Genomic DNA, 21,873 nt, shown 5'->3' with positions numbered 1-21,873 from the left:
AAAAGGAAAAGGACATGAGGATATAATATTTACATGTTTATTTTAATGGAGAAAATTAATCCTGTGAGAAACGAAGTTGAATTAACCAAACAAGACTAAACCAGTCAAGCAAACAAAGCCTGCAAACCAAACCCAGGAGGTCAAGCGAGGTGAGAGAAAGGTCCAATATTCCCTCTGTGCAACAAAAGCACCTCAGACTTTTATATAGGGATGAAGAAGAAACTCAGGTGTTTTCAATCAGCGTAACTGCTGCATTGTAAAACTTTAAAGTCAATTCTAAAATGGAAAGAAAGCCAATGTACAGAGGATAAAACAGGGCTGATATGGTCACATCTAGAGATGTTGGTTAAAAGACATTCAGTCGCATTTTAGACAAGTTGAAGTTGCCTTAGGGAAGACAGAGGGACATCATGTAGAGTCTAAAACTAATAAACACATTAATATCCTTTTCTGAGTCAATTTACACTCCTGATCAAAGATTAACCTAAGGATTTTAACAGTTTTATTAAAGATACAGCGCTGACGTCAGCTGTGGCAATGTCACCAAATAAAATACATTCAATCTTATGATCAATTATTCTTATCCACTGTTTTACAGCCGTTATGAAGTCCAAAACTAGAGAGAACCGCATTAGTCACACCTAACTTAACTTACTAATATCTCTTATTATGCAGTCATCTGCATAATGAGGGAAGGACAGTTTGTATAGCTAAAACTTTACCTAACGAACATATAAAGGGAAAAGAGAAGGGGACCAAGAATACAGCCTTGTGACACTCCATAAAAAGAGGATTGCTGGAGGAGAATAAATTATTGATCATGACACAGAATGTTCTATCTGTCAGGTAGGAAGTAAGCCAACTCAGTACTGTGGATACCAACAAAGTGTTTGGAACGAATCGAAAGCTGCTGTAAGATCCAAGAGCACCAGAACAATAAGGCGCTTATAACTGTCAACAGATGAAGCAAGCAGAGCTGGAAACAAATCTTTTACAGTCAGATTCAAAGAGATCAAAGTCTGAGCTACACAAAACTTCTGCCAAATAAATATGAACTCACTGAAGGATGTTCAGTGATTTCATTGTACCTGACCTCTTAAAGGTCAATGATTTTATTAACCGTATCAGAGTAAAGCAGGGCAATCACATGCACAGGGCTGGACGACATGGCTGAAAAATGTATCATATCAGTCAATATTGATAATTATTTATTAGTTTTTTTTTTGCTTTAAATATCTGAAATACTGTCAAAGTGGTGACATTTCCTGTTTTATAAGAGAAAACTGATTTTCCATTATCACTCCACTCTCTTCTTATTTTTAAGTAGTTATGAGGCACGCTGGTGAAACACAAAACTGTTTCTGCATAAGTTACTTAACTTGTGCAGGCACCCAATGAGTGAGTTCTTTAATGCCACCCACCTTGCTTATTTGGAAAAAGCTTTTCCTCAAACTATATCCAGTGCATTTTACTGATATTCATCATGTATCTATTGTGATGTATATTTTTACAGATTTATTGCCCAACTCTTTTTATTCAACCTCACACCTTGAGTTGGTGGAACTGAAACACATGAAGTAATACAAAGAGATGCAACACACTTTATGAAACTAGACAAAACTTCTCAAAAGAGTAATCAAGTTGTGATATTGAATAATCCAGAGAAGTTAAATGCATTTTAAAACTCATCTAAGATCAATTTTTAGCTGCTTCAAGTGAAGCAGCCTCTCAGACAGCAGGATAAAATTGCCCTGAACATAATCAAAATGATAATGAGGCAAACAGGATAAACATCACAGTAAATAAAAAAAAAAGCACTACTTACGCAATGTACTGTTCTGTCTTGTTGAATTTCTTGGCGAGGTACTTGGCCGACGCCTTGCTGGGTATCTTAACAAAGGACAGCTCTTTGCCATATCGAGTCATGTTGCATGGGGTCTCACACACACAGTAATCATTGTCCTTCTCAACAAGGAAATCTAAAAAAAAAAGAAAAGAAAAATGATGGCGACAGATGGAGAGAGAAGAGGAAGGCAAAACAGACAGAGATCCAAAAAGAGAAGACAGGGACGGATTAATTTATCGTCATTCCAGCGTGACAAACAAAATGCCAGCTGAGTGAGAGGCGTCAAAGTAGAGGCGACCTCTGAGACCTTTAAAAGAATATAAAAAAATGGGACAGACGCATGCTGACAGAGCAAGAGGGACAGCAGGGCAACGTGCGAGGTGATGCCATGAAAGAGTGAGAGATTGCAAGTCTGTAAGAAAACAAGCAGCAGACATGAAAGGCCTGAGAGGTTTTAGCTGGTGGTGAGGCAGAAAAGGAAAGCTTCAGTGGTACCATCATGCTGAAGGAACACTATTATCTGTTATCAGCTCGGATCAAGAGCTCTGAACAGTGGGATACATATACAGTATACACACATCATGCTGGTTTATCTTTTTACCCAAGGCAGGATCTGCACACTCCTTGTACTGCTCCGGGGTGCAGTACGGGGCATCTCCTAAGGACAGGCAGGGAAAAGAAAAAGCAGCAACAGTGTGAAGGAAAGAAGAAAAGCTTTTAAAAATGGGTTAAACATTTGCTTTGAGTCATTACTTTTATTTTCCACAACTGGATACTGTCATAAAATGGATCTGGTCTCCTAACTAATATTATTTATCACTGCTTAAAGTTTCTGCCAACATTGTTCCAATCTATGTCATTATAGAAGTCCAGCCATTCATTTCAATCCATCAAAACAACACTGAATAAAGACCTGCCATGGTGCTGTGGACCAACAGGAAATTACTTTCCTGCTATTGGCAATAATTCATGGAGTTTTCCCTAAAAAGTACACATCTGACAGGAAGATTGAAGGACGATGACGACCAGAGCAAAAAACGATGGGTGGAGGATTCTTATCTCGCTCCCTGTGGACTCAGGATATTCAAACACACATCAAGGCAGCATATGATCCTGGTGATCAGACAGGCAGATTGTCGGGTTGCTCTGTGACTGACAACAGAGACGTTAGATGGGAGGCAGGTGAGTGAGACTTAACAGAGTCCCAATCCAAATGTTTCCTCTGTGCCAAAGCCCCCCTTTTCAATTTGCCATGTGAGATCTCACACTGTGATTAAATGTAAGAGGTAGACAGCAAACGCCAGCTTTAATCACTGCACAAACACAAAGGGAAAATGGTCGAGTTTTCCGATCCACTAGAGTGTGAAAGTATGTGATTTTCTAAGACCGCTGCCAGGAATGTGTTGATTCCACGAGTAAAACTGTCACCACCACTTCACACGGACACTTTTACAATAAGTTTACAAACAACAGCCACGAAGGCACTTTTCTACTTGATAAATGCATTTGTAAGAAGCAGTGTGTGTGTGTGTGAAAGATACCGGGCATGTGAACCATCCTGCAATTGCAGTTCTCGACAAGGTATCGCGTCTCGCAGTCAATTCTGCAGGCAGTGATGCTGTAACTGCTGAAGAAGTCCGAGTCCATCGCCGTGGACTTGCAGTCACCCCACGGTGGGGGCAGGTACGTCAGCTGAAAGAGAGAGAGAAAATAAAAACCCTCTTTAGTCTCAAAGTGTTAAAAAAAATCCTTCCCTGCTTGTGTGATGATAATGCAGTCATTTGACCTTGTACTTCCTGTCAGGAAGATGAGAAACGTGTTACTCAGTCTGTAGCAGAGGCCATTTCCCAACAGACAATGCACATTACACAGGTCATCTGCTGCATTAGACTCAGAGAATGAATCCCATTCTTACTTCATGGTGAATACATCTGTACAGTGATGGTTATTGTTGGAGCCGGTCTCCTACGCTCTCCTATTTCTAGCCTCCTTCTGGGCTCTCATCGTACCACTCTTCATAAGAAGCCCAATAGCACCAGCTGTGTAGCAGAAAGTGTTCGGCTGTAGGAGTTTCAGTCTCCACAGCTCTTTAGTGGAGCAAAACCCCATGCACCCTGAGTTTAAAGCAATGCACCCTGAGTTTAAAGCAACAAGTTTTATGCAATTCTTATGCAACATCGGTAAATTACTCCCACGGACATTTGTCCATGTTTGGTGGTAATCTTGCACAAAAGTCTACTGTGAATGATTTTATGCTTGACCCCAAAGTGTAATTATCACTCTCACCGCAGGTGCATTCAACAGATCCATATAATTTAACTGAAACCAGGTATTTACATACATTATAGCTATGTTTTCCACAGTCTAACATTAAAATCCGAATAAATAATTCCCATTTTGATCCATTAAGATTACCAGTCTAATAATAATTACCATTATTGTAAGAAGCAGTAAAAATGCATCACAACATAAGTGTTTCATATCGATGATTATTTATTTGGATTTTGTTTTAAATAACTGAAATCCTGCCAAACTGATGGAGTGACCTTTCCTGGTTAGGTCACAGTTTTCACTCCATGTTTTTTATTTTTAAGCAGTTGTGAGGCAAAACCTGAAACTGTTGCTGCGTCAGTTACTCAACAGGTTGTTGCTAGGTAACCAAAGAGTGAGTGAATGAGTTGATGCCATCAACCCAGCTTAGCAGGCCATGAAAGTTTGAATGGTTTCCGTTTTTCCTCTGCCTACATGTGGTTCCTGATTAGAGTTTAGTGAATATTCTATATATTCAATATTGAATATTTGGTAACACTTTATTTGACGGGTTGTAAATAAGACTGTCATGACATCGGCATAAACATGACATAACACCTGTCATGAACATGAGTAAGTCTTCATGAATATTTATGACTGTTGTCATAAAGTGTCTTGGCAACTTTAAAAATTATGTAGCTTTATGTTATTAAAGCTAAAGTTTAATCAGTAATACCTTTATAACAAATTTATGTCAGATCATGATTTTTTACTTAATGTCAAGTTGTCATAACGAAGACAGTTTGAATAATGTCAGCTTTGTATTAAAAGTGTCATGATTTACCGAATTACACTTTATGACAACAGTCATAAATATTCATGAAGACTTACTCATGTTAATGACAGGTGTTATGTCATGTTTATGACGGTGTCATGACAGACTTATTCACAATCTGTCAAATAAAGTGTTACCGGATATTCTATCAGATGTATTATCTACTGATATTGATCACGTGTCTATCACAATATTGTCATTGATTTATTGAAATTAAGTCGAGGTACAAACTGCTTTCTTCCTTAACTTCATGGGGAAAAATGAAAGAAATCAGCAAAGACATCAGGAAGAGAATTCAGGAACTTCTAGATGTCCGAAAGCACCACTTTGTGAACAGCTATATGTAAATGAAAAATAAAAACAATATGGAAATGTCCTGCCATCATACTGCTTCAGAAAGGGGATGAGTCTTCCAAAGAGGACGGTGTTTTGGTCCAAAATGTGCATAGCAACCTCTGTTGCTAAGCTAAAGACTTATAAGATGCTGGCTGATGGTGGCAGAGAGTATGATTAACCACAGCAATGGTGGTTGTAAACCAAATTTACCAGGAGTAACAGATGAGGTCATTGTTCTTTCATGGAAAAACAGAATGAAACAAAACAAAACCCATGGCAATATTTCATCGCTAAGTGAGCCAAAGAGCCACTTGTGGCTCTGGAGCTGCAGGTTGCAGGGCCCTGCTGATGAAAACTGTGATCCTATCACAATGTACAACACTTTTACTTTTAACTTAATGTTAAAGTAAACCTGTGAAGGTAAAACATGAAACTGGTCCAAAAGAGAAATTAGTTAAATTTTCTGTGCCATACCACCCATGATACACAGTGAAACAAGTTCATTAACATCAGGGGCTGAAAGGCTACTGAAAGGTGAATTAATCCAAAATAAAAAAAACATAAATTATAAAAAAACCCCCATCAAATTAGACCAAAAATATAAAAATACCGATCCCAATTTCCAGATACACTCAAGGACAAATTTCTGTCCGTCAATATAAAAACAACAACAACAACAAAATTATTTTGCTCTGATGAAAGTAAAATTGAAATGTTTGGCCATAATAACTATTGTTACATTTGGAGGAAAAAACAGGGAAGCCTGCAAACCTGTTACAGACTGGCAGCATCATGCTGTGTGAACGCATTGCTGCAGGAGGGACTGGTGCACTTTGCAAAATAAATGACATCATGGGTATATAACATTATGTGGACATTATTGAAGCAACTTCACTACATACAAATGGTTCTTCCACATCCAGAAAAGCATTTTGGTTTTTAATTTGAAGAAAGAAAGAGAAAAACTCATTATTCTGGCATTCAACAAATAGAAATAATTCTGGTAATTCTAACTGCCCTAAAACAGAGATTTTAACCAAATACAAGCTATTATACAATATACTTTTCATATTACAAAGTAATTAGAAATGTAAGAATGCAAAAGAAAAAAAAAATCAACTCATTGATTTAGAAATTGAAACCAAACCTTGAGTATAGTATGATTTTGAATTGTGCCAGTATGCGTTCATATGGTTAACATGATTTCTAAACACACTTATGATATCTTAGCCTTATGTCAAAATTAAACACTGAAGTTCTTCAGACTTGGCAGACAAGTAGTTGATTATAATCTGACTTTTCTATGACCGCTCACATAACATAAAGGGTGCTGCATAATGTGAACCTCTTTGGAATACATCAAAGCAGAAATAAAACCTTATCTGCTTCATACCTCAACATCAAACTCAACTTAAGAGCATGAGCTCAGAAATAGATCCTTTCAATCAGAGGATTCAACTTGGAGTCACATTAGCCAGAAATCTAATAGTGAATGAATGTTCCTCCAAAAGAGCCACTGCAGAAGGAAAGGTTGAACCAGAAATGAACCAATGAAGTTAAGTGAATTATTTTAATGGCATTTGCTTATTTGCATATTTTAGCTACAGCTACAGTTTGGAAGGATGACAGTTAGAAAGAATAAACTGCTCAAATGTATAAGTTGGGAGAGAGGTACACATTTTTTACAGATGACAAACACATCATTGTTCTTTGAGGACAGTCATCAATATTTCTAGAATAATTACAAAAACTAATTGATGAACTGAAAGTGCTGAAAAGACAAAGCTGAAACTGATCGATAAGGCGGAAAAAAGGCTGAGAACTACAAGAATGTAGTGGTGTTTCACTTGTGATGACAATCTCTTTTATTCTCTATAAATCTGGACCACAATTAGGACTAAAGTACAAAATAATTTTCTTTCAAAGAAAACATCAATCTAAAAACCTTATGGGAGAATTTTATTTGATCAGATGAAAGATCTTTGGGAGCTGTAGTGCCACAGCTCCCAAAGATACTCGTGGCAGAAGAACAAAACTGCACAAACACAAAATAAGTCTATATCCAAAGCCAAGTATGGTAATGGCAGCATTAGGATCTGAGGTATTCTTTTCTTTGAATTGAAGTAGCATTTAATGAAGATGAACAAAATTATAAACAGCCCTGAAAGTCTGATAGTTTGACCCCAAACCTTCAACTGTCTGACAGAAAGGTTATTCTAAAGAGAGATTTCATTTATAAATGAAAACACAAAAAAACTATGGCACAAACCAGAGATAGTCCAACATCTGCAAAAAAAATAGGAAGAAGGGCTGTGGACAGGAAATCCATACTCTAATAAATTTGGAGAGCTTTTGGATGCGGAGTAGGAACAAATCACCAAGTCAAGATGTAGCATGCTGACAGATGGCGAACAAAGAACACTGAAGGCTGTAATTAAATAAAAAAGGTACAAAAACAGTGTGGACACTTATGTAATCAGATTATGGTGATTTTTATTTTTGAAATATAGATTTAAACCAATTAGATTTCATTCTTATTTGTTAGAAAAGTGATTTGTTCATATTTCTTATGTCACAAATAATTTGAACAAGCCAAAACAAACAATGATCTAAGGGTAAGTATTCATATTTTTAAAACTAAACCAAACTTATTAGATTTTATTTATTAGCAATGAATATACATATATATACATATATATTCATTGCTTATAGTCTTATATACAATATAGATAAATGTATTCTAATGAATACATTTATATCTGATTTAAATATAATAAGTATAAATTAATTGCACTCAGAAATACAGCATATTTATTTTCAACCTTGAATTTCATCTTTTCTTCTAACAACTTGCTTTTCTGCTTTTCCAATATACAATTTCTGCATTTTTTAAATGTTTGGTTTAAGACCAAGATCAAAACTTTGTGACATAAATAAAAGATGTAGTCTATGAAAAGCCAAAGAATAATTACCCATAAGAAAAGTTTAGGAAAAATACCAAGAAAGCAACTGAATCCCCAGTAGTGAATAAACCAGCAAACTACAAATACACAGATATGAATAAGCATGAGATCATATTACTGACCGCTGGAGACATAAGAGCTACAGGCAGATAAATATCCAGTCTTTCTACTAGTGTGTAATAATAAGAGTTAAGGAAACCGAAACAATTAAATTAATATATAATAGCTGAGTAAAATAGCTGTAACATTAATTGTGAATTTCAATAAAAAAAATCCATATACCTTGTTTTCCAAACCGAACTTCAGTGAACTGCATGTTTACTCAAGTTATGACATTGCTGATGGAACCACAGTAAGCCTCCGTCATAGGAAAATATTTTTTTCAACATAAGAACATCAGCAGCTCTAATTTGCATTTAATCCAACTGAAAAAATTCTAAACTTGATGCATTAAATAAAGAAGAGGGCTGTAATATAAAAAAAAAGGACGCTTGTGTGTGTCTCCGTTTCATTGGCTCAAAGTGTGCATCACTGAGTGCTCACAGAGCAATAAATTAAAAGGCCACCATTGTGATTTAGGAACCTGTATTTTACAATTTGTACTAGAGTGCAGAGGCAGCCACGGGTGCAGCGAACTGGATTTGGTTATTAATAACCCAGGGCAATGTTCAGCATGCGCATAAAGTATTCACACACATTACGATGCACTTTTAGAAAACACAGGTACCCACAGCTAAAGAGCTTTCCTAATGCAAAACACAGAGGAAACATAAGTGCTGCAAGGAACCTGATGATCAAGAAAAGATTCAAGGTCACATGGACAGGATACATGGTGGAGGAAATAAATGGTTCAATCACAATAGTTCTGCCATTTTAAATGGTCCATGCATTTCAAAACTGTCAACATCACTTCCACGGAGAGAACCATCAACCAGCTTCGCCCAAAGTGAGTCTGGTGTAGAAGATTTAAAAATTTAAAGAGTGCGGTTAGCCGGTTAACAACCAGAAGGAAGGAAACAAATCACGATAAGACGTTGACCTCAATTCTCCCTTCATTAACTGAGCGAGAGAGCAAATAAAAGGTAGAGAGGAGGGAGTCTGTGTGAACCAACGGATAGGATAAAGGGGAGGATGGAGATATGCTGGCGGAGGAGACGTTTGCAGGATTTCTGCTTTTTATTTTAAAAAGGGAGACAGATATTGCATTTCTTCTGTCTTTTAATGGGATCATGGTGAGTGACAGTTTGGCCAGATGAAAAGTCAGTGGCAGCTTTGCACTACAGGATTGCTGAAGCAGAGTTGAATGAGTGTGGGGTAAACTGCATTAGATTAATGAAGAATGAGCCTGCCAGGGAATAAATAAACAGAGGCAGGCTGAAGGGAAGCAGAATGTAGAGAATGATATTAAAGACAGAAATTGTATTAGAGGAATTGTAATGAATGTTGGAGAGCAAGAAAAACAGTAATGGAGCCAATGAGAGATAAAAAGAGATGCATACTTTCCTGCAGAAGCGACATTGGCAGCATGCAAAATCCTGCTGCAGCCTGCTGACACAGGAATGCACTGACTAGTTGTGTGGACGTGGACGGACTGAGATTACCACCAAAATCCCCCTTTTCTCTGCTCCATTCATTATGCATGAATCTGTTGCATATTAGGGACCAGAGAGTAGGATTTGTCTGGCTGCAAACTGGCCATCGCATCCAAAAAATTATTCACAGCTGAGAGGAATAACCCACATTTACTTTGTTTCACTGAACAAGACCAATTGTGACAAGATCACTGGGCAAAGTCTGTTCTTTATTTATGCTAAAGCCCCATGTGGGTCTCTGTGAGAGGGTTGCACAAGAACCTGAAGTCTCTAAGGTGCATGCAAACATGAATAAGCCCTTCAACCTCATTATACCACTGTTGGCTTAGAGGTTAAAACATGTTCAGCAGCCAAATAGCTTTATTTATCCCATCTCATATCAAAAGAGGATTAGAACAGACACACTCATCTTCTCATATGTTTGTATCAAATGTTTTCGTCCCTCTGTCTGAAAATCAAGATTGCTTTTTTAAAAAATGCATGTGTACCCCGGAGTTTGGTAGTAACTAGTTACATTTGCTTGAGTAACATTTTGGAAAAAGAGCATTTTTAACTACGCTGCACTTTTTAGTTTTACTCGAGTAAAATTGGTATGAAGTATCGCTACCTGAGTAAAATTTCTGGATACTTCAGCCATTGTAAGTAACTTGACTGGAAGAAGAACAAGAAGCTTGATTTATCCAAATATTCACCAGACAAAGACAAACACCTACAGTTTGTTTTGTTGTAAAAATTTCATAAATCTTATCTGAAAGTAATTAATTTGGAAGATTTTTGGAAATTTTTTAAATTTTGACTGAGTTTTTGATCTGTTACTCGAAGTATTGGAGTAGACTCTTTACCAAATACTTCTTACTCTTTGACTCCTTTTTACAACTTGAGTAATTCCAATTTAAACTTTTTCTTTTGCTTAAGTAAAAAAAAATTGAAGTAATAGTGAGATGATAATGAGATAAAACAATCTAATTCTTCTTCTGTATTTAAAATAAATTTGAAAATCATTATGATATAGCAATATGGCATTGATTAAACTGGTGTTTTTTGTGTATTTGAAATATGTTTGTAATAGTCTGAGTTGAATAGCAAATTTTCCTGCATGTGAATTCAGGGCAGATATTATAAGTTTATGCTACTTTCCGCTCCTTTTCATTCATTATTTCTTTTAGTTGTTACACGAACTATTCCTATTTACTATTGAGTGAATGAAATGAAAAATAAAATGAAGATATCTAAAAAAAACAGTGAGTGATAAATATGATAAATATATAACCCTTCGAGTTAGCTGAATTTACAAGATTGAATAGGATATGATCTGTTTTTACTGTCAAACAGCTGATGCATGTTTTCAAGCCGAAGAAACATTTCTTAAGCCGCAGAGCAAACAGAGCAGCTAGCAGGGCAGCAGAGAGCTGAGTAAATGCTGATGTCACGGGATCTTCATGCTAGAAGTGGCTGCACCAGTAAGGAGGGGGGTATGAAGGAGCAGCACTGGGGGAATGGGGTCACAGCTTTGAAAACAAATATGTTGTGGAGATATTTCACAGTGGTGGAAAACAAATAGTGTTTGAGGTCTGGTTTGATCTGTGACCATGCTGCTACATATCATTCCCTAGCAGCTAGCATTTCGAGTCTCTTTCAGAGCTCCATTTCTGAGGAAAGTGAAAAATGGAGAAAGTAACTGGCTATAAAATTTCACTCGTATAACTTGCCATCCTTTTGTCCTTTCAGTGAAAGCGCAGTGCTGGCCACGTTTATTGGCACCCCTAGTAGTCATGTCTTAAGAGAATTATAAAACAGATTCCTTATTTACTACAGAAGCATAATTTCACACTGAAAACGGAGAAACCTTTAATTCAAGTGGGAAAAAAATCTCATATTACAGAAACCTAGAATTGTGCTGCTCATGGTGGCAGCATGTTGGAGTAGTTTGTTATATTAGTCCTGATTTGTCCTTTTTGAAGACGTTTTTTCATAGTATTTTGGTTAAGATGTTGCTGGAAGGATTTTTAGTCTTATTTTTGACTTTAGGACAGCTCTTATGACACATAACTATGGCAACCATGTGGTTTTCTTTTGTCACAATCACGAGCAGCTTATTAGCATCTCAACAGAACAAATAATATCTGAATTATGACCCCAACTCTCAGAAGAGTTTCAGAGGATTAAAGTTCATCCATCTCTTCTAACAATTCCCAACTCCAACGTCTCTTTCCAGTTTTCTAACCATACAACCAGAGATTTAAAGAGAAGCAGCAAAAGCAAATGAGATGGATTAGCAGTGCAGATGGTGGATTAAGCTGTTAGCATGTCATGACAGTAATATAGCAATATTCTTCAGTCAAAGGAATCTGTAGATTTGTTGCAAGACTGACTGCTACTGGAAATACTTCCTTCGCACAACACCACCATCCATAGGAACTCTTTGAAGGCACTTGGATGACATGGGGAAAACATTTTATTTCCCTTTGAGATAAAAAAAAGTATTTTAAAACTGAATTGGACTAAAATAAGACACATTGGTTTACTTTTTAATAAAAAGAAATGGTGCTGGAATTAAAAGTAAATATTAATTTGTAAACCAATTTTTGTCAGTTGGAAAGCACAGAGTCAACTATAACTTTCACAAAGACCTTTGACCTTTGTTGCAGTTTGACAACAGTGAGCGTTAGATGATTTCTGTTTTAATCTCCCTTGGCATGCTGCTTACTACGTGTGGTGGCAGTGTAAGGATGTGTCCTCATCTGGAGCTTTGTGTGTCTTTTGTAGTGAAGTGAAGTGATTCTGCAGTTTTAGGAAGGAAGCAATTAATCGACTTACAATTAATTGTCAATTAATTTTTATGAGATTAAAATGAGTTCCAATTGATTAAATTGATAAAGTCTGCTTAAACCTTCTTTAAGTGTTGCAGTTTGGTCACCATCCAGAAGAGGGTGGCACTGGTCATCCTTTAAGTGGTGCCAGTTGAAACAGGAATAAAGATGGCGGGACCATACTAGAACGGGAAAGAGAAACGGTCCAAGCAGAGTCCAGTGTGAGATGCAAGATAAATGTTTTTTTTTACCCCTCCAGGGGGTCTTTTGTGGGCTCCAGTGTCCCTTATATGAAAGTAGGTTGTCAGGAAAGGGGGAAGACATGCGGCAAATGTCGCCGGGTCTGGGAATCGAACCCACGACGGCCGCGTCGAGGACTCAAGGCCTCCAAATGTGGGTCGCGCTATCAGCACACCCCCGCAAAATACATTTTAAGTTCATCAGTTTTCACCTCAGTTGCGCTCAATCAACTGAGGTGCTGCATGATGGAGCAGTGACAGCAGATTATGGAAAATTATATTTTTTTATGTTATGGAAAGATGGTTGGCCATGTTGAGAGCCCATCTTATCAATCAATAAATCGTTAGTCGATCGATAAGATCAGCCAGCTTTAGATTAACACATTATCCAATAACTTTCACCCCTAGTTGTTACATAAGTGCTGTTACATCCTCACTTTTGATTAGAAAGTGACATTTTACTTTAACGCTGTACTCAGCATCAGCTTCAGCATCCGCCTGTTACAATGGATGGAGAAAACATCTTGTTGAGTCCTATAAATATCTGTGAGTTCACCTTGACAACAAACTATTAACACATGTGGCAAATAAGAAAGAACTGAGCAGAATCTTCCTTCTCAGGAAAATCTTTCAATATGTGCAGTTGGTTCTTTTGCATTTTTTTAAATCAATTGGTTGTGGCCAGCGCTGCATTCACTGATGCTGCTTTTTGGAGCATCCGTGTGTGGGATCAGAAAGTGTATGTCTGTGATGGGTGGCGGAGCGGACTCTGTTGGGGAGAAGAGGATTCGATGCAGGCCATCCTCTGTAACCACACACACCCTCTGCAGGAGGCTCTGGGCACTCAGAGAAGCAGTCGCAGTAATAACTACAAGCTTCTGAGTTGGAGAACAAAGAAACTGGAGAGGCGCCATAAGGCTGAACAACACCTCCTGCTGACCATGTGCATTTGCAAATATCACAAGTATTATGAATATGTCAGCTATTTTCTTTGGCTATGGTGTTCTACAGTTATTGTGCTTCCTTAAGGTTTACTTGATACTGTGAACTATGTTATTTTGTAATAAGTGGGAAGGTAGGCATCATTTGCATATTTTAAATAAACTACAAAATAAAATAAAAAAGTTTTTACGGAACTGTATTTTTTTTATATGTATGACTATCTGTCTAGCATTAAACTCACAATGCAGAAAAAAGAAAACCAAACAAAAAATGCAAAAGAATAAAACAAGACAAAACAAATACAGAAATAGAAAAATAATATTTAAATTCTTGTCAATGGCAAGAACACAAAGTGTAGACTGAAAACAGTATACATGAATGCATACGTTTATTAAACTTCACTATTTTATTCATACAGAATCATGAAAAGAGAAATATTTCTCCTGTGTATTTTTCTAAAGCAAATCTTCATGGAAATCTAACTGAGTCTGTAGACAAACTCAAAAGAAATAATGCAATCATAACCTTAATATATTTGTTTAGCAAACAATTTTATTCATCTTTTTCATTTAAAGAGTAAAAAAACAGTTTTTACTACCCACAACTTTTTTTTGACAAACCCGTTTCTCTTAATTCCTAGTTTGTTTCTTTTATTTTGAACCACGTCTCTGTACTGTACACCTTGGAAGGAGTTTACTGTAGCTTTGCATAGTCAATGTCTTCATTTCTCTTTCTTTCTTTCTTATGTTTAAAAACGGTGTTAAAATCGTCCAGTTCTATGTAACCTCGCCCCAAAGGTGGAGATGGAGATGAAGTTCTCTTCTTATGTCTTCTAAAATGTACAATGACCTTCGTAATTTTAAGTGTGAAAAGGAAGTTTTGTTTTAATAATTCACAGTCTGATGTTCCCTCTATGAAATGTTTTTGTGTGAAATCGCATTATGGTGGATAAAGAAATTTACTGGAAGAATGTGTAAGCAGATGTGTGGTTGTGTGCACCGCTGTTTTGAAGTTTCACAACCAGTTTAGACAATGCTATGGTAGTAACAGAGATTGTTCAAAAACAACACCCTGTCACATGTTTGTACCAGAAAATCTGCATCTTTTTTCCCCTCTTAGAACCCCAATAGAGGTTTTATAAGAACCTTGAAGAATAAGGAGGTCATAACAATTATTATCCTGCTTTATAAATCATCATGTAGCCTCTGGAAAACGTCAGAAACAAGCTACTGGCCAAACAAAAAAGGGGTACCTGAAATGAAAAACAAAGATTGAACAGAGTTATGACCCCAACTCGTAAATGTTTGGAGCTGCTGCTCCACTGACAACAAACTGATCAACCCTGCCAGAGACACCTGGGCTGTGAAGGAATGTCACAACCCAAAGACACAAGCGCTCAACGATGAAAGAATGGATTGGACACAGATGCATCACGGATAAAACTCACAGCTGCACAGGACCTTATGATCCTGCATCTTGTGCAGCACAGATTTATACATGCCTTATGTTTTAAGGCAAATAAGAAATATTTCAGCTGTTCAGTGGAAAATGTTTATCTTGCACCTCTAAGCTGCTGAAGGTTTTTGAGAAGTAGAAGAGCACATGTAAAAAAAAAGAAAAAGTTGCAAAAAGCCTTCTGTTTGGCACAAAAACGATAAATGGATTATGCTGGATTGAGTTTGAGGTAGAGTCCGCAGGGACGAGAATTTGATATTTTTGAAGTTGGAAAACGAACTGAGCTCAAACAGCTTTGATATCTTCTTTAATCATCTCTGTCTGAAACGAAACAACTACACAGAGCATAAAAGTTTGTGAAGCATTTACGTATAAACTAAAAGATTGGTAGATTTTCAAAAAATTGTAGACAAGGGGAACAAGGGAAAAAATCTAATTTTACTGCAATTTACCATACCTTTCACTTATTTGTATGTAAGAAGTATTTTTTCATCATACATTTGTCAACTTGTGTTGTAAAAAGGGCAAAAACTATTTCTGATTTCTATTCAGTTAATAGAAAAAGGTGATGGTATTAAGTAGGGATGCATCGATTTGAAAAAAATGGGCCAATGTCAATATCTGATATTAATATTGGTATTATTGCCAGATCACCAACATTTACTGATATTAAATCTGTGACCACAACTTAAAAATGCAGGTGGATTTCTTTATATGAGCTGCTCGTTCACCTGCAATCATGTCAGATTTGAAGTAGTTGATGGGAAATTTGTTCTTTTTACTGACTTGATTCTTTGTGAGTCACCAAAGTGAGTGGAGTTTTTGAGTCAGTTACCCAGTACAGCACAGTACACACCACACCCAAAACCAGTGCAGGTCTGCAACTTTTAATAGTCCAAAGAGCCATTTTTACCTGCAGCTAAGAAACCTTATTTAAAGGCGCACAGGTTGCATAACATTTTGAAAAAGACAACTTCTCATTTTTGATGAATATGTAGGAAACTGCTGTCATTTTATTTCCATTTATGAGATTAGATGTTTGCAAAAAAAGATGGATGCATTATTTAGTATATTAAAAATAAGCACATAGTTACAAAATATTGAGAGGAAGACATATTTACAAACGTTATTTGTTTTTTATTTTATCATCTCAGCCAAAGTTATAGAGTGATTGTGGAAGAGCAGCAGGTTGCAGACCCTGTACTATAATGTAAGTGTATTTAATATCATCCATTAGTCATAAAAGAAAACAAACAATTTTTTTTCTCTTATCTCAGATTTTGTTTTACACTTTCTTCACGCATTGTAGCTTGCAAGCAGTAATTCATACTGTTTGCGGTGAGTGATTAACACCCTTACCTCCACAATAATACAACAGAACAAGTTGAAAATTTATTACCACCGTACTAGACTAGATGAATAAATTTATACTCAGAGTACAGGAGCGGACAGCAAAGAGTAGGAAACAGACGGGTTCCACCGCCCGCAGAGAGCGCACTGTTGCTGAGAGAAAACCATTCTCTCATCCTCAGCCATTCGTCTCGTTCTTATTGGAGCTGAACCGAGCTGAATCGTTACCGCACTGATCCGCCCCTGCTGGAGCTCAACCAAGTTGATCAGTCGCTGCTAGAGCTGCGTTTTGATTAGTTGGTTTTGTGAATGGATTCAGGTTACTGCTAGTATGTAGCAGTAGCGACTACGTGATCGAGTTAATGTAGATGACGAATCGTGTCTCATGAGTCAGTAAAATGACTGAAGACTGGCTCAGACTCTGAGACATTCCTTAATTGTGGGGTACTCCCACAATTAAGAAATTTGTCACAAGAAATGTATGAAATAAGCTTGACTATGAAATCTCAACGGTCCGCAGACATTGTGCATAAAGTCCGTGTGGCTGTCAGAATACGCAGATTACTTAGAGCATGTGGAACAGTGTTGTTCAACTTCCTGTTTGTAGACTGATGTAAGCAACATTTTCTGAGTTTAAAAAATTTGCACAGATAAGTAGCCAAAAGTACCAAACCCTCCAGTGACGGGAAACCTTGAATGATACTGATTCCATTTAGAGGAGTAAATGAATATTTACCACTTTTGAAATCGGACTGTAATGAAAGCTACAATCACTTTGTTCATCATCTGCATTTGCATTGAACATGTACTTGCATAATTTAACATTTTGAAAATAAATTAGCTTAATGGAAACACTGCAATTTCAAAAGACTCTCATTTTCAATAAAAGTTTTGGCATAAGGATGAGGTTTTTTTTTAGCGTATCAAAATTGGCTTATTTTGCAAAACTGGAATGGAAACACTTTTTTTGAGTCAAATGATCAACAATTGGATGTTGCCACTGGCGCAAACCACGAGAAAGAATATGGCAGGAAGTAGTAGGAGGATCATGGTGCAGCATGCTTTCTAACGATTTATCACGTGAACAAACTTATTCACGTATGATTTTAACTGCATTTCTTATTCACTGGAAACACTGCAAATGCAAAATTATGTTTTTCCTACGTTAATGGAATACTGACAAAGCTTTGCACTCATTTGTAATGGAAATGCAGCTACTGTTAGGCTATGCAGACATATTTTAGCATGTTTTCAGCGTTCTGTGATCTCTTCCAGGACATACCCGTTGTTCTTGACAGGAAACAAAGGTCTGAAATCCTGGAGCCACTCCGAAGCCCAGCTGGTCTATGAACGGCGGCTCGTCCTGGGTGTGGATCTGAACCTTGATCCCAGCTTCAAATGATGTCTCATCTGTTGATGGTAAAAGGTTAGGACAGTTACAACAGGGATGATGATTTGTATGCACACACGAGCCTACACCATCATTACTAACCAGAAGGTGCTAACGTGTTGCAGTGTTGGAATATATTTGAGCAAGGGAAATAAAAACGGACTGAAAACTGAAAAGTCTTAGCTGAAGAAAATCTTAGAAGCTATTATTGCCTATTCATCAAAATCTAAATCACTCCATACATCATCATTTCTCATGAATGACAAACACTTTGGTATTTTTGCGGGTTAAATAGCTTGAATAAGGAGCGAAAGGATAAAGTGAATGGATTTTCCAAACAGATTAGACGATGACAATGCCTGCCTCACTGTAGCCTTGCTTACTGCAGAGGAAATGAAAGTGAATGTATAAATTATTAAATAAATGATGATAAGGATAAAACAAAATCAATACAGCTGAGAGGTTCCTTCCCCATAGCACTCCGCTGTATAGATTTTAAATCAAAGAGATGGGCCTCTTTAGACTTGAAGGAAGCCCCTCAATGACACATGGACTTAAAGCAACACCTCTGCAAGCATATTTCTTTAACAACAACACTGACCTAAAATGCTAATTATGCAGCAAGCGATTCAGCTCCTTTGAGAGCCAGCTTGGTGATAATGTCCAGTGTCTGCTTCCTGCCAACCCACACCCTCCCTTCCCCTTCTCGGTTGTCACTCGGCATCATCTTCTAAGCGGAAAGGCTTTCTCACTATTTTCAATTAGGGAGCTAAAAATTGTGAATTGTGGCAGGAGTTCAGCACGAAAGCTTCGACATAGTGTGACAGATTTGAACTGCTACATATTGGTCCAGTGAGATTGAATACCGAGCCGTTTTGTTCTGCTGCCAAGGAAAATGCTTGAGAGGTGACAGATAGATATACAAAAACAGAAAGCATCTCGATCTTCTGCTTTAAAATCCACATGCCATGCTTCAGTCATGGCCATCCGTTGAGGGTTTCATAGAATAACAATCACTTTTTTTGTGAATTCCTAGTATTCACAGACATTCTTGTTAGGGAATCAATGTCCAAGAAAAGCTGAGAAAAAAAATCATAACTTTGCCAGTTAGGAGTCTAAATATGTCTCAAACAAAAATGTAAACCTTTAGACATATATTTCACTCTGGTTTGTTTTGTTGTCATTGTAACTTGCAAGTGTGACTTTATTACCATTTCACAACCAAAAAAGCAAAGTTAAAGCTCAAGTTTAAATTAATTTTATTCAAAAATAATTGCAGACATTATACACAATATTTAGTACTCAGTAGAGCTTAAGTGAGCCAATAAGATGAATCCTTAAATTTGAACAAAGATCACAGATTGAAAATATTAGCATTGGTTTATTGAGAATGATATTAAATCCGATTAAATTGTTTTATCATAGATAAAACATCAGATTTTAAATTGTTTAGCATTTAAAATAAAAAGGATGGACATGTTTACTTTTTAAAAGTGCAAGGATTTATATTCATTGATTGTTGTGTTTCAATAGCTACAGAATGGTGACATAAGTTTAATTTTTGCAATTTAGCTTTGTTTATTCCTAAAGAAAAATCTCAGTAAAACAAACACAGAAACAAAAACGTTCAGTGATTACCTTTAACTTGGCTGTCTCTCCCAGACTTCACTAAATCTGAATTGAGATGATGTTAGCGGTCATTTTTAATGAATTATAATATGCATTCACAGGTCTGCTTGTCAGATTAAAAGTACCTTTTGAAAATAACCTTTAAGGAGGTATTAAACATACTTTTCATTTAACTCACTTTCATGTAGCTCACATTAATGTAATAAATATTGGTTTGATGTAATATTTTAATTTTAAATGTCATGTTTTCATTAACTGTAAGTGGAAAATTATCATGACTAAGAGAAATAAAGACTTTCAAACATTCATCTGTGTGTAATTAAGCTTTATAATGTGACAAAATTACTGAAATAAATGGGCTTTTAAGTAATATTCTCAAGCATTTTTTCTGTTTACACATTTAAATTTTTTCAGAAGAGCAACGTGGAACCAAATTCAAATTCCTTGTTTGTCTGCATGAGCACGACAGAAATGGATTCTGATTTAGCTATATGGTTAGAGAGGAGAATATTCTTAGAAAAAACAACAACTCTGCTTTTTAAGACCAGAGGTTTAATATTAAGGAACAGTCATGTAAAATAATTTATTCTGCAACCAAACTTTAACCAAGTGGATCAGGATTCATCACACTTGTTGGGGTTGAACTTCTTTAATTCCACTCGACTCTATTCTTGGCGTTTGTTCGTTTTCCTCTCAATTAGTCTGAGTCAGCTTTGAGAGCAGGCAGCACACAGAAGAAGCACCATTATGATGTCATCAGGTGCTGATAACAGACTGACTATTTCTTTAAATCCTTTTGATTGCATTTGAGGGAACATGCAATTCCCAAACAGAAAATGTGCCCTGCGTTGTATTATTTATCTGTACTGTGAAGCCCTGTTTATGTCGAGTAGAGTCACAAAAGTTCAGCTAATAAGACACAAAAAAGTGTTTGGCAAGTTTCAAATAATGGAAAAAACTGAACAGAAGTTATTTTTACCATTAAAAAAATCTCCTGTAGCAACACTGCATAAAGTTTTGTATATGTCGGCAAAGAAATCAGAGCTGACATAATTTTCTCCATCAAATCCCAAAGGAGCTCTGTGTGATTTAGGTCATGACTCTGGAGGGTTATCCTAAGACTTTTACATTCTCCTAAGAAAGATATTTTTATTCGAGCAGCTGATCTTGTTGGGTAAACCACCTCTGTGGTTTCACGATCCTTTAGCTTCCTCTTATTTGTACAGTCTAATCTGGACTGCAAACCTTCTCCTGAAAGTTTTCTGATTAGTTGAGATCAAATTTGCTGTGCTTGTTGTAAGGATGGAGAATTGTGTTTCTGCTGATCTGGTGGCAGTTTTTTGTTGTTGTTGCACACGTCACCCTTCTGTTTGCAAAGGACACGGTCATTTAAATATGCTAAATCAGAAAAAGTGTCACTTTTAATGTTTTATTGCTGCTGTTAAGAAACAACTCCCTGAAATTGTAGTAGATGATTCATTTCTAGGAATACTAACATTTTAAAGCAGAAGGTTACGATGCTATTTAAAGCATCCCCAGTATTTTCTTTATTACTGAAAGAGGTCAAAGCATAATGAGTACGATTCTAGTTTGGAGACTAGGACATGGCTGGGATGTTTTCTTTAGTGACTAGACTTTAGAAAAGCTGTTTTTAGCCTCACATATGAATATTTTATCAATATTTTTGTTACCTCCTCTTTATTAGAAAGAAAGATAATAAATTAGCCAAAGATTTTTCTTCAGTTTATTCAAGAAACATTTAACCTTTTACTTGACTGGTTGGGACATTAAATAATTTCAAGAAATTGCAATACAATACACAATAAAGTTTTCATTGTAAGAGACAAAATTGAGACAAGTAGAGTCTAAAAATCAAAGCAAGGGTAACTTTATATCGGATGCAGTTTTCCCCTCTGCCATTTAGATTTTTAGGTTGATAGTTCTTCAATAAACATGCAACCTCAAACCCCTTTTACTGATCAATTTGTCAATTATACTAGTTGATCCACTGGATGTTGTTTGTTTTCAGATAACGCAGAACCAGAGAGGCTTGTTTATATCTCTGAAGTTCTGATATTTAAGTGTTATTCTTGTAATTTTTTTTGTACTAATGCTGTCAATCTATTACAAAATAGACTAATCACACTTGTGCTGTTATTAATCACATTTAATAACTATGCTTAACTTTCTAAGCTTAAAATGTAAATATTGTCTGCACATTTAGCTTTCAAGGTAT

The 21,873-nt window shown here is 36.5% G+C and overlaps 1 protein-coding gene across 3 annotated transcripts in view; it reads right to left on the bottom strand.

The window, feature by feature from the left end:
* The window catches only part of asic1b (acid-sensing (proton-gated) ion channel 1b), a 191,279-nt gene that overhangs the window by 8,810 nt on the left and 160,596 nt on the right, over positions 1–21,873 (bottom strand). For all 3 annotated transcript variants that reach the window (XM_028003458.1, XM_028003455.1, XM_028003456.1), the window contains 4 exons: positions 17,901–18,028; positions 3,388–3,538; positions 2,448–2,504; positions 1,826–1,979 (listed from right to left, as the gene is read on the bottom strand). In XM_028003458.1, coding sequence (XP_027859259.1) covers positions 1,826–1,979; positions 2,448–2,504; positions 3,388–3,538; positions 17,901–18,028 — 490 coding nt within the window. The remainder of the gene's footprint in view (positions 1–1,825; positions 1,980–2,447; positions 2,505–3,387; positions 3,539–17,900; positions 18,029–21,873) is intronic.

This window comes from Xiphophorus couchianus, chromosome 20, assembly GCF_001444195.1.
Source record: "Xiphophorus couchianus chromosome 20, X_couchianus-1.0, whole genome shotgun sequence".
NCBI lineage: Eukaryota > Metazoa > Chordata > Actinopteri > Cyprinodontiformes > Poeciliidae > Xiphophorus > Xiphophorus couchianus.
This window is presented reverse-complemented; position numbering and strand designations above follow the sequence as displayed.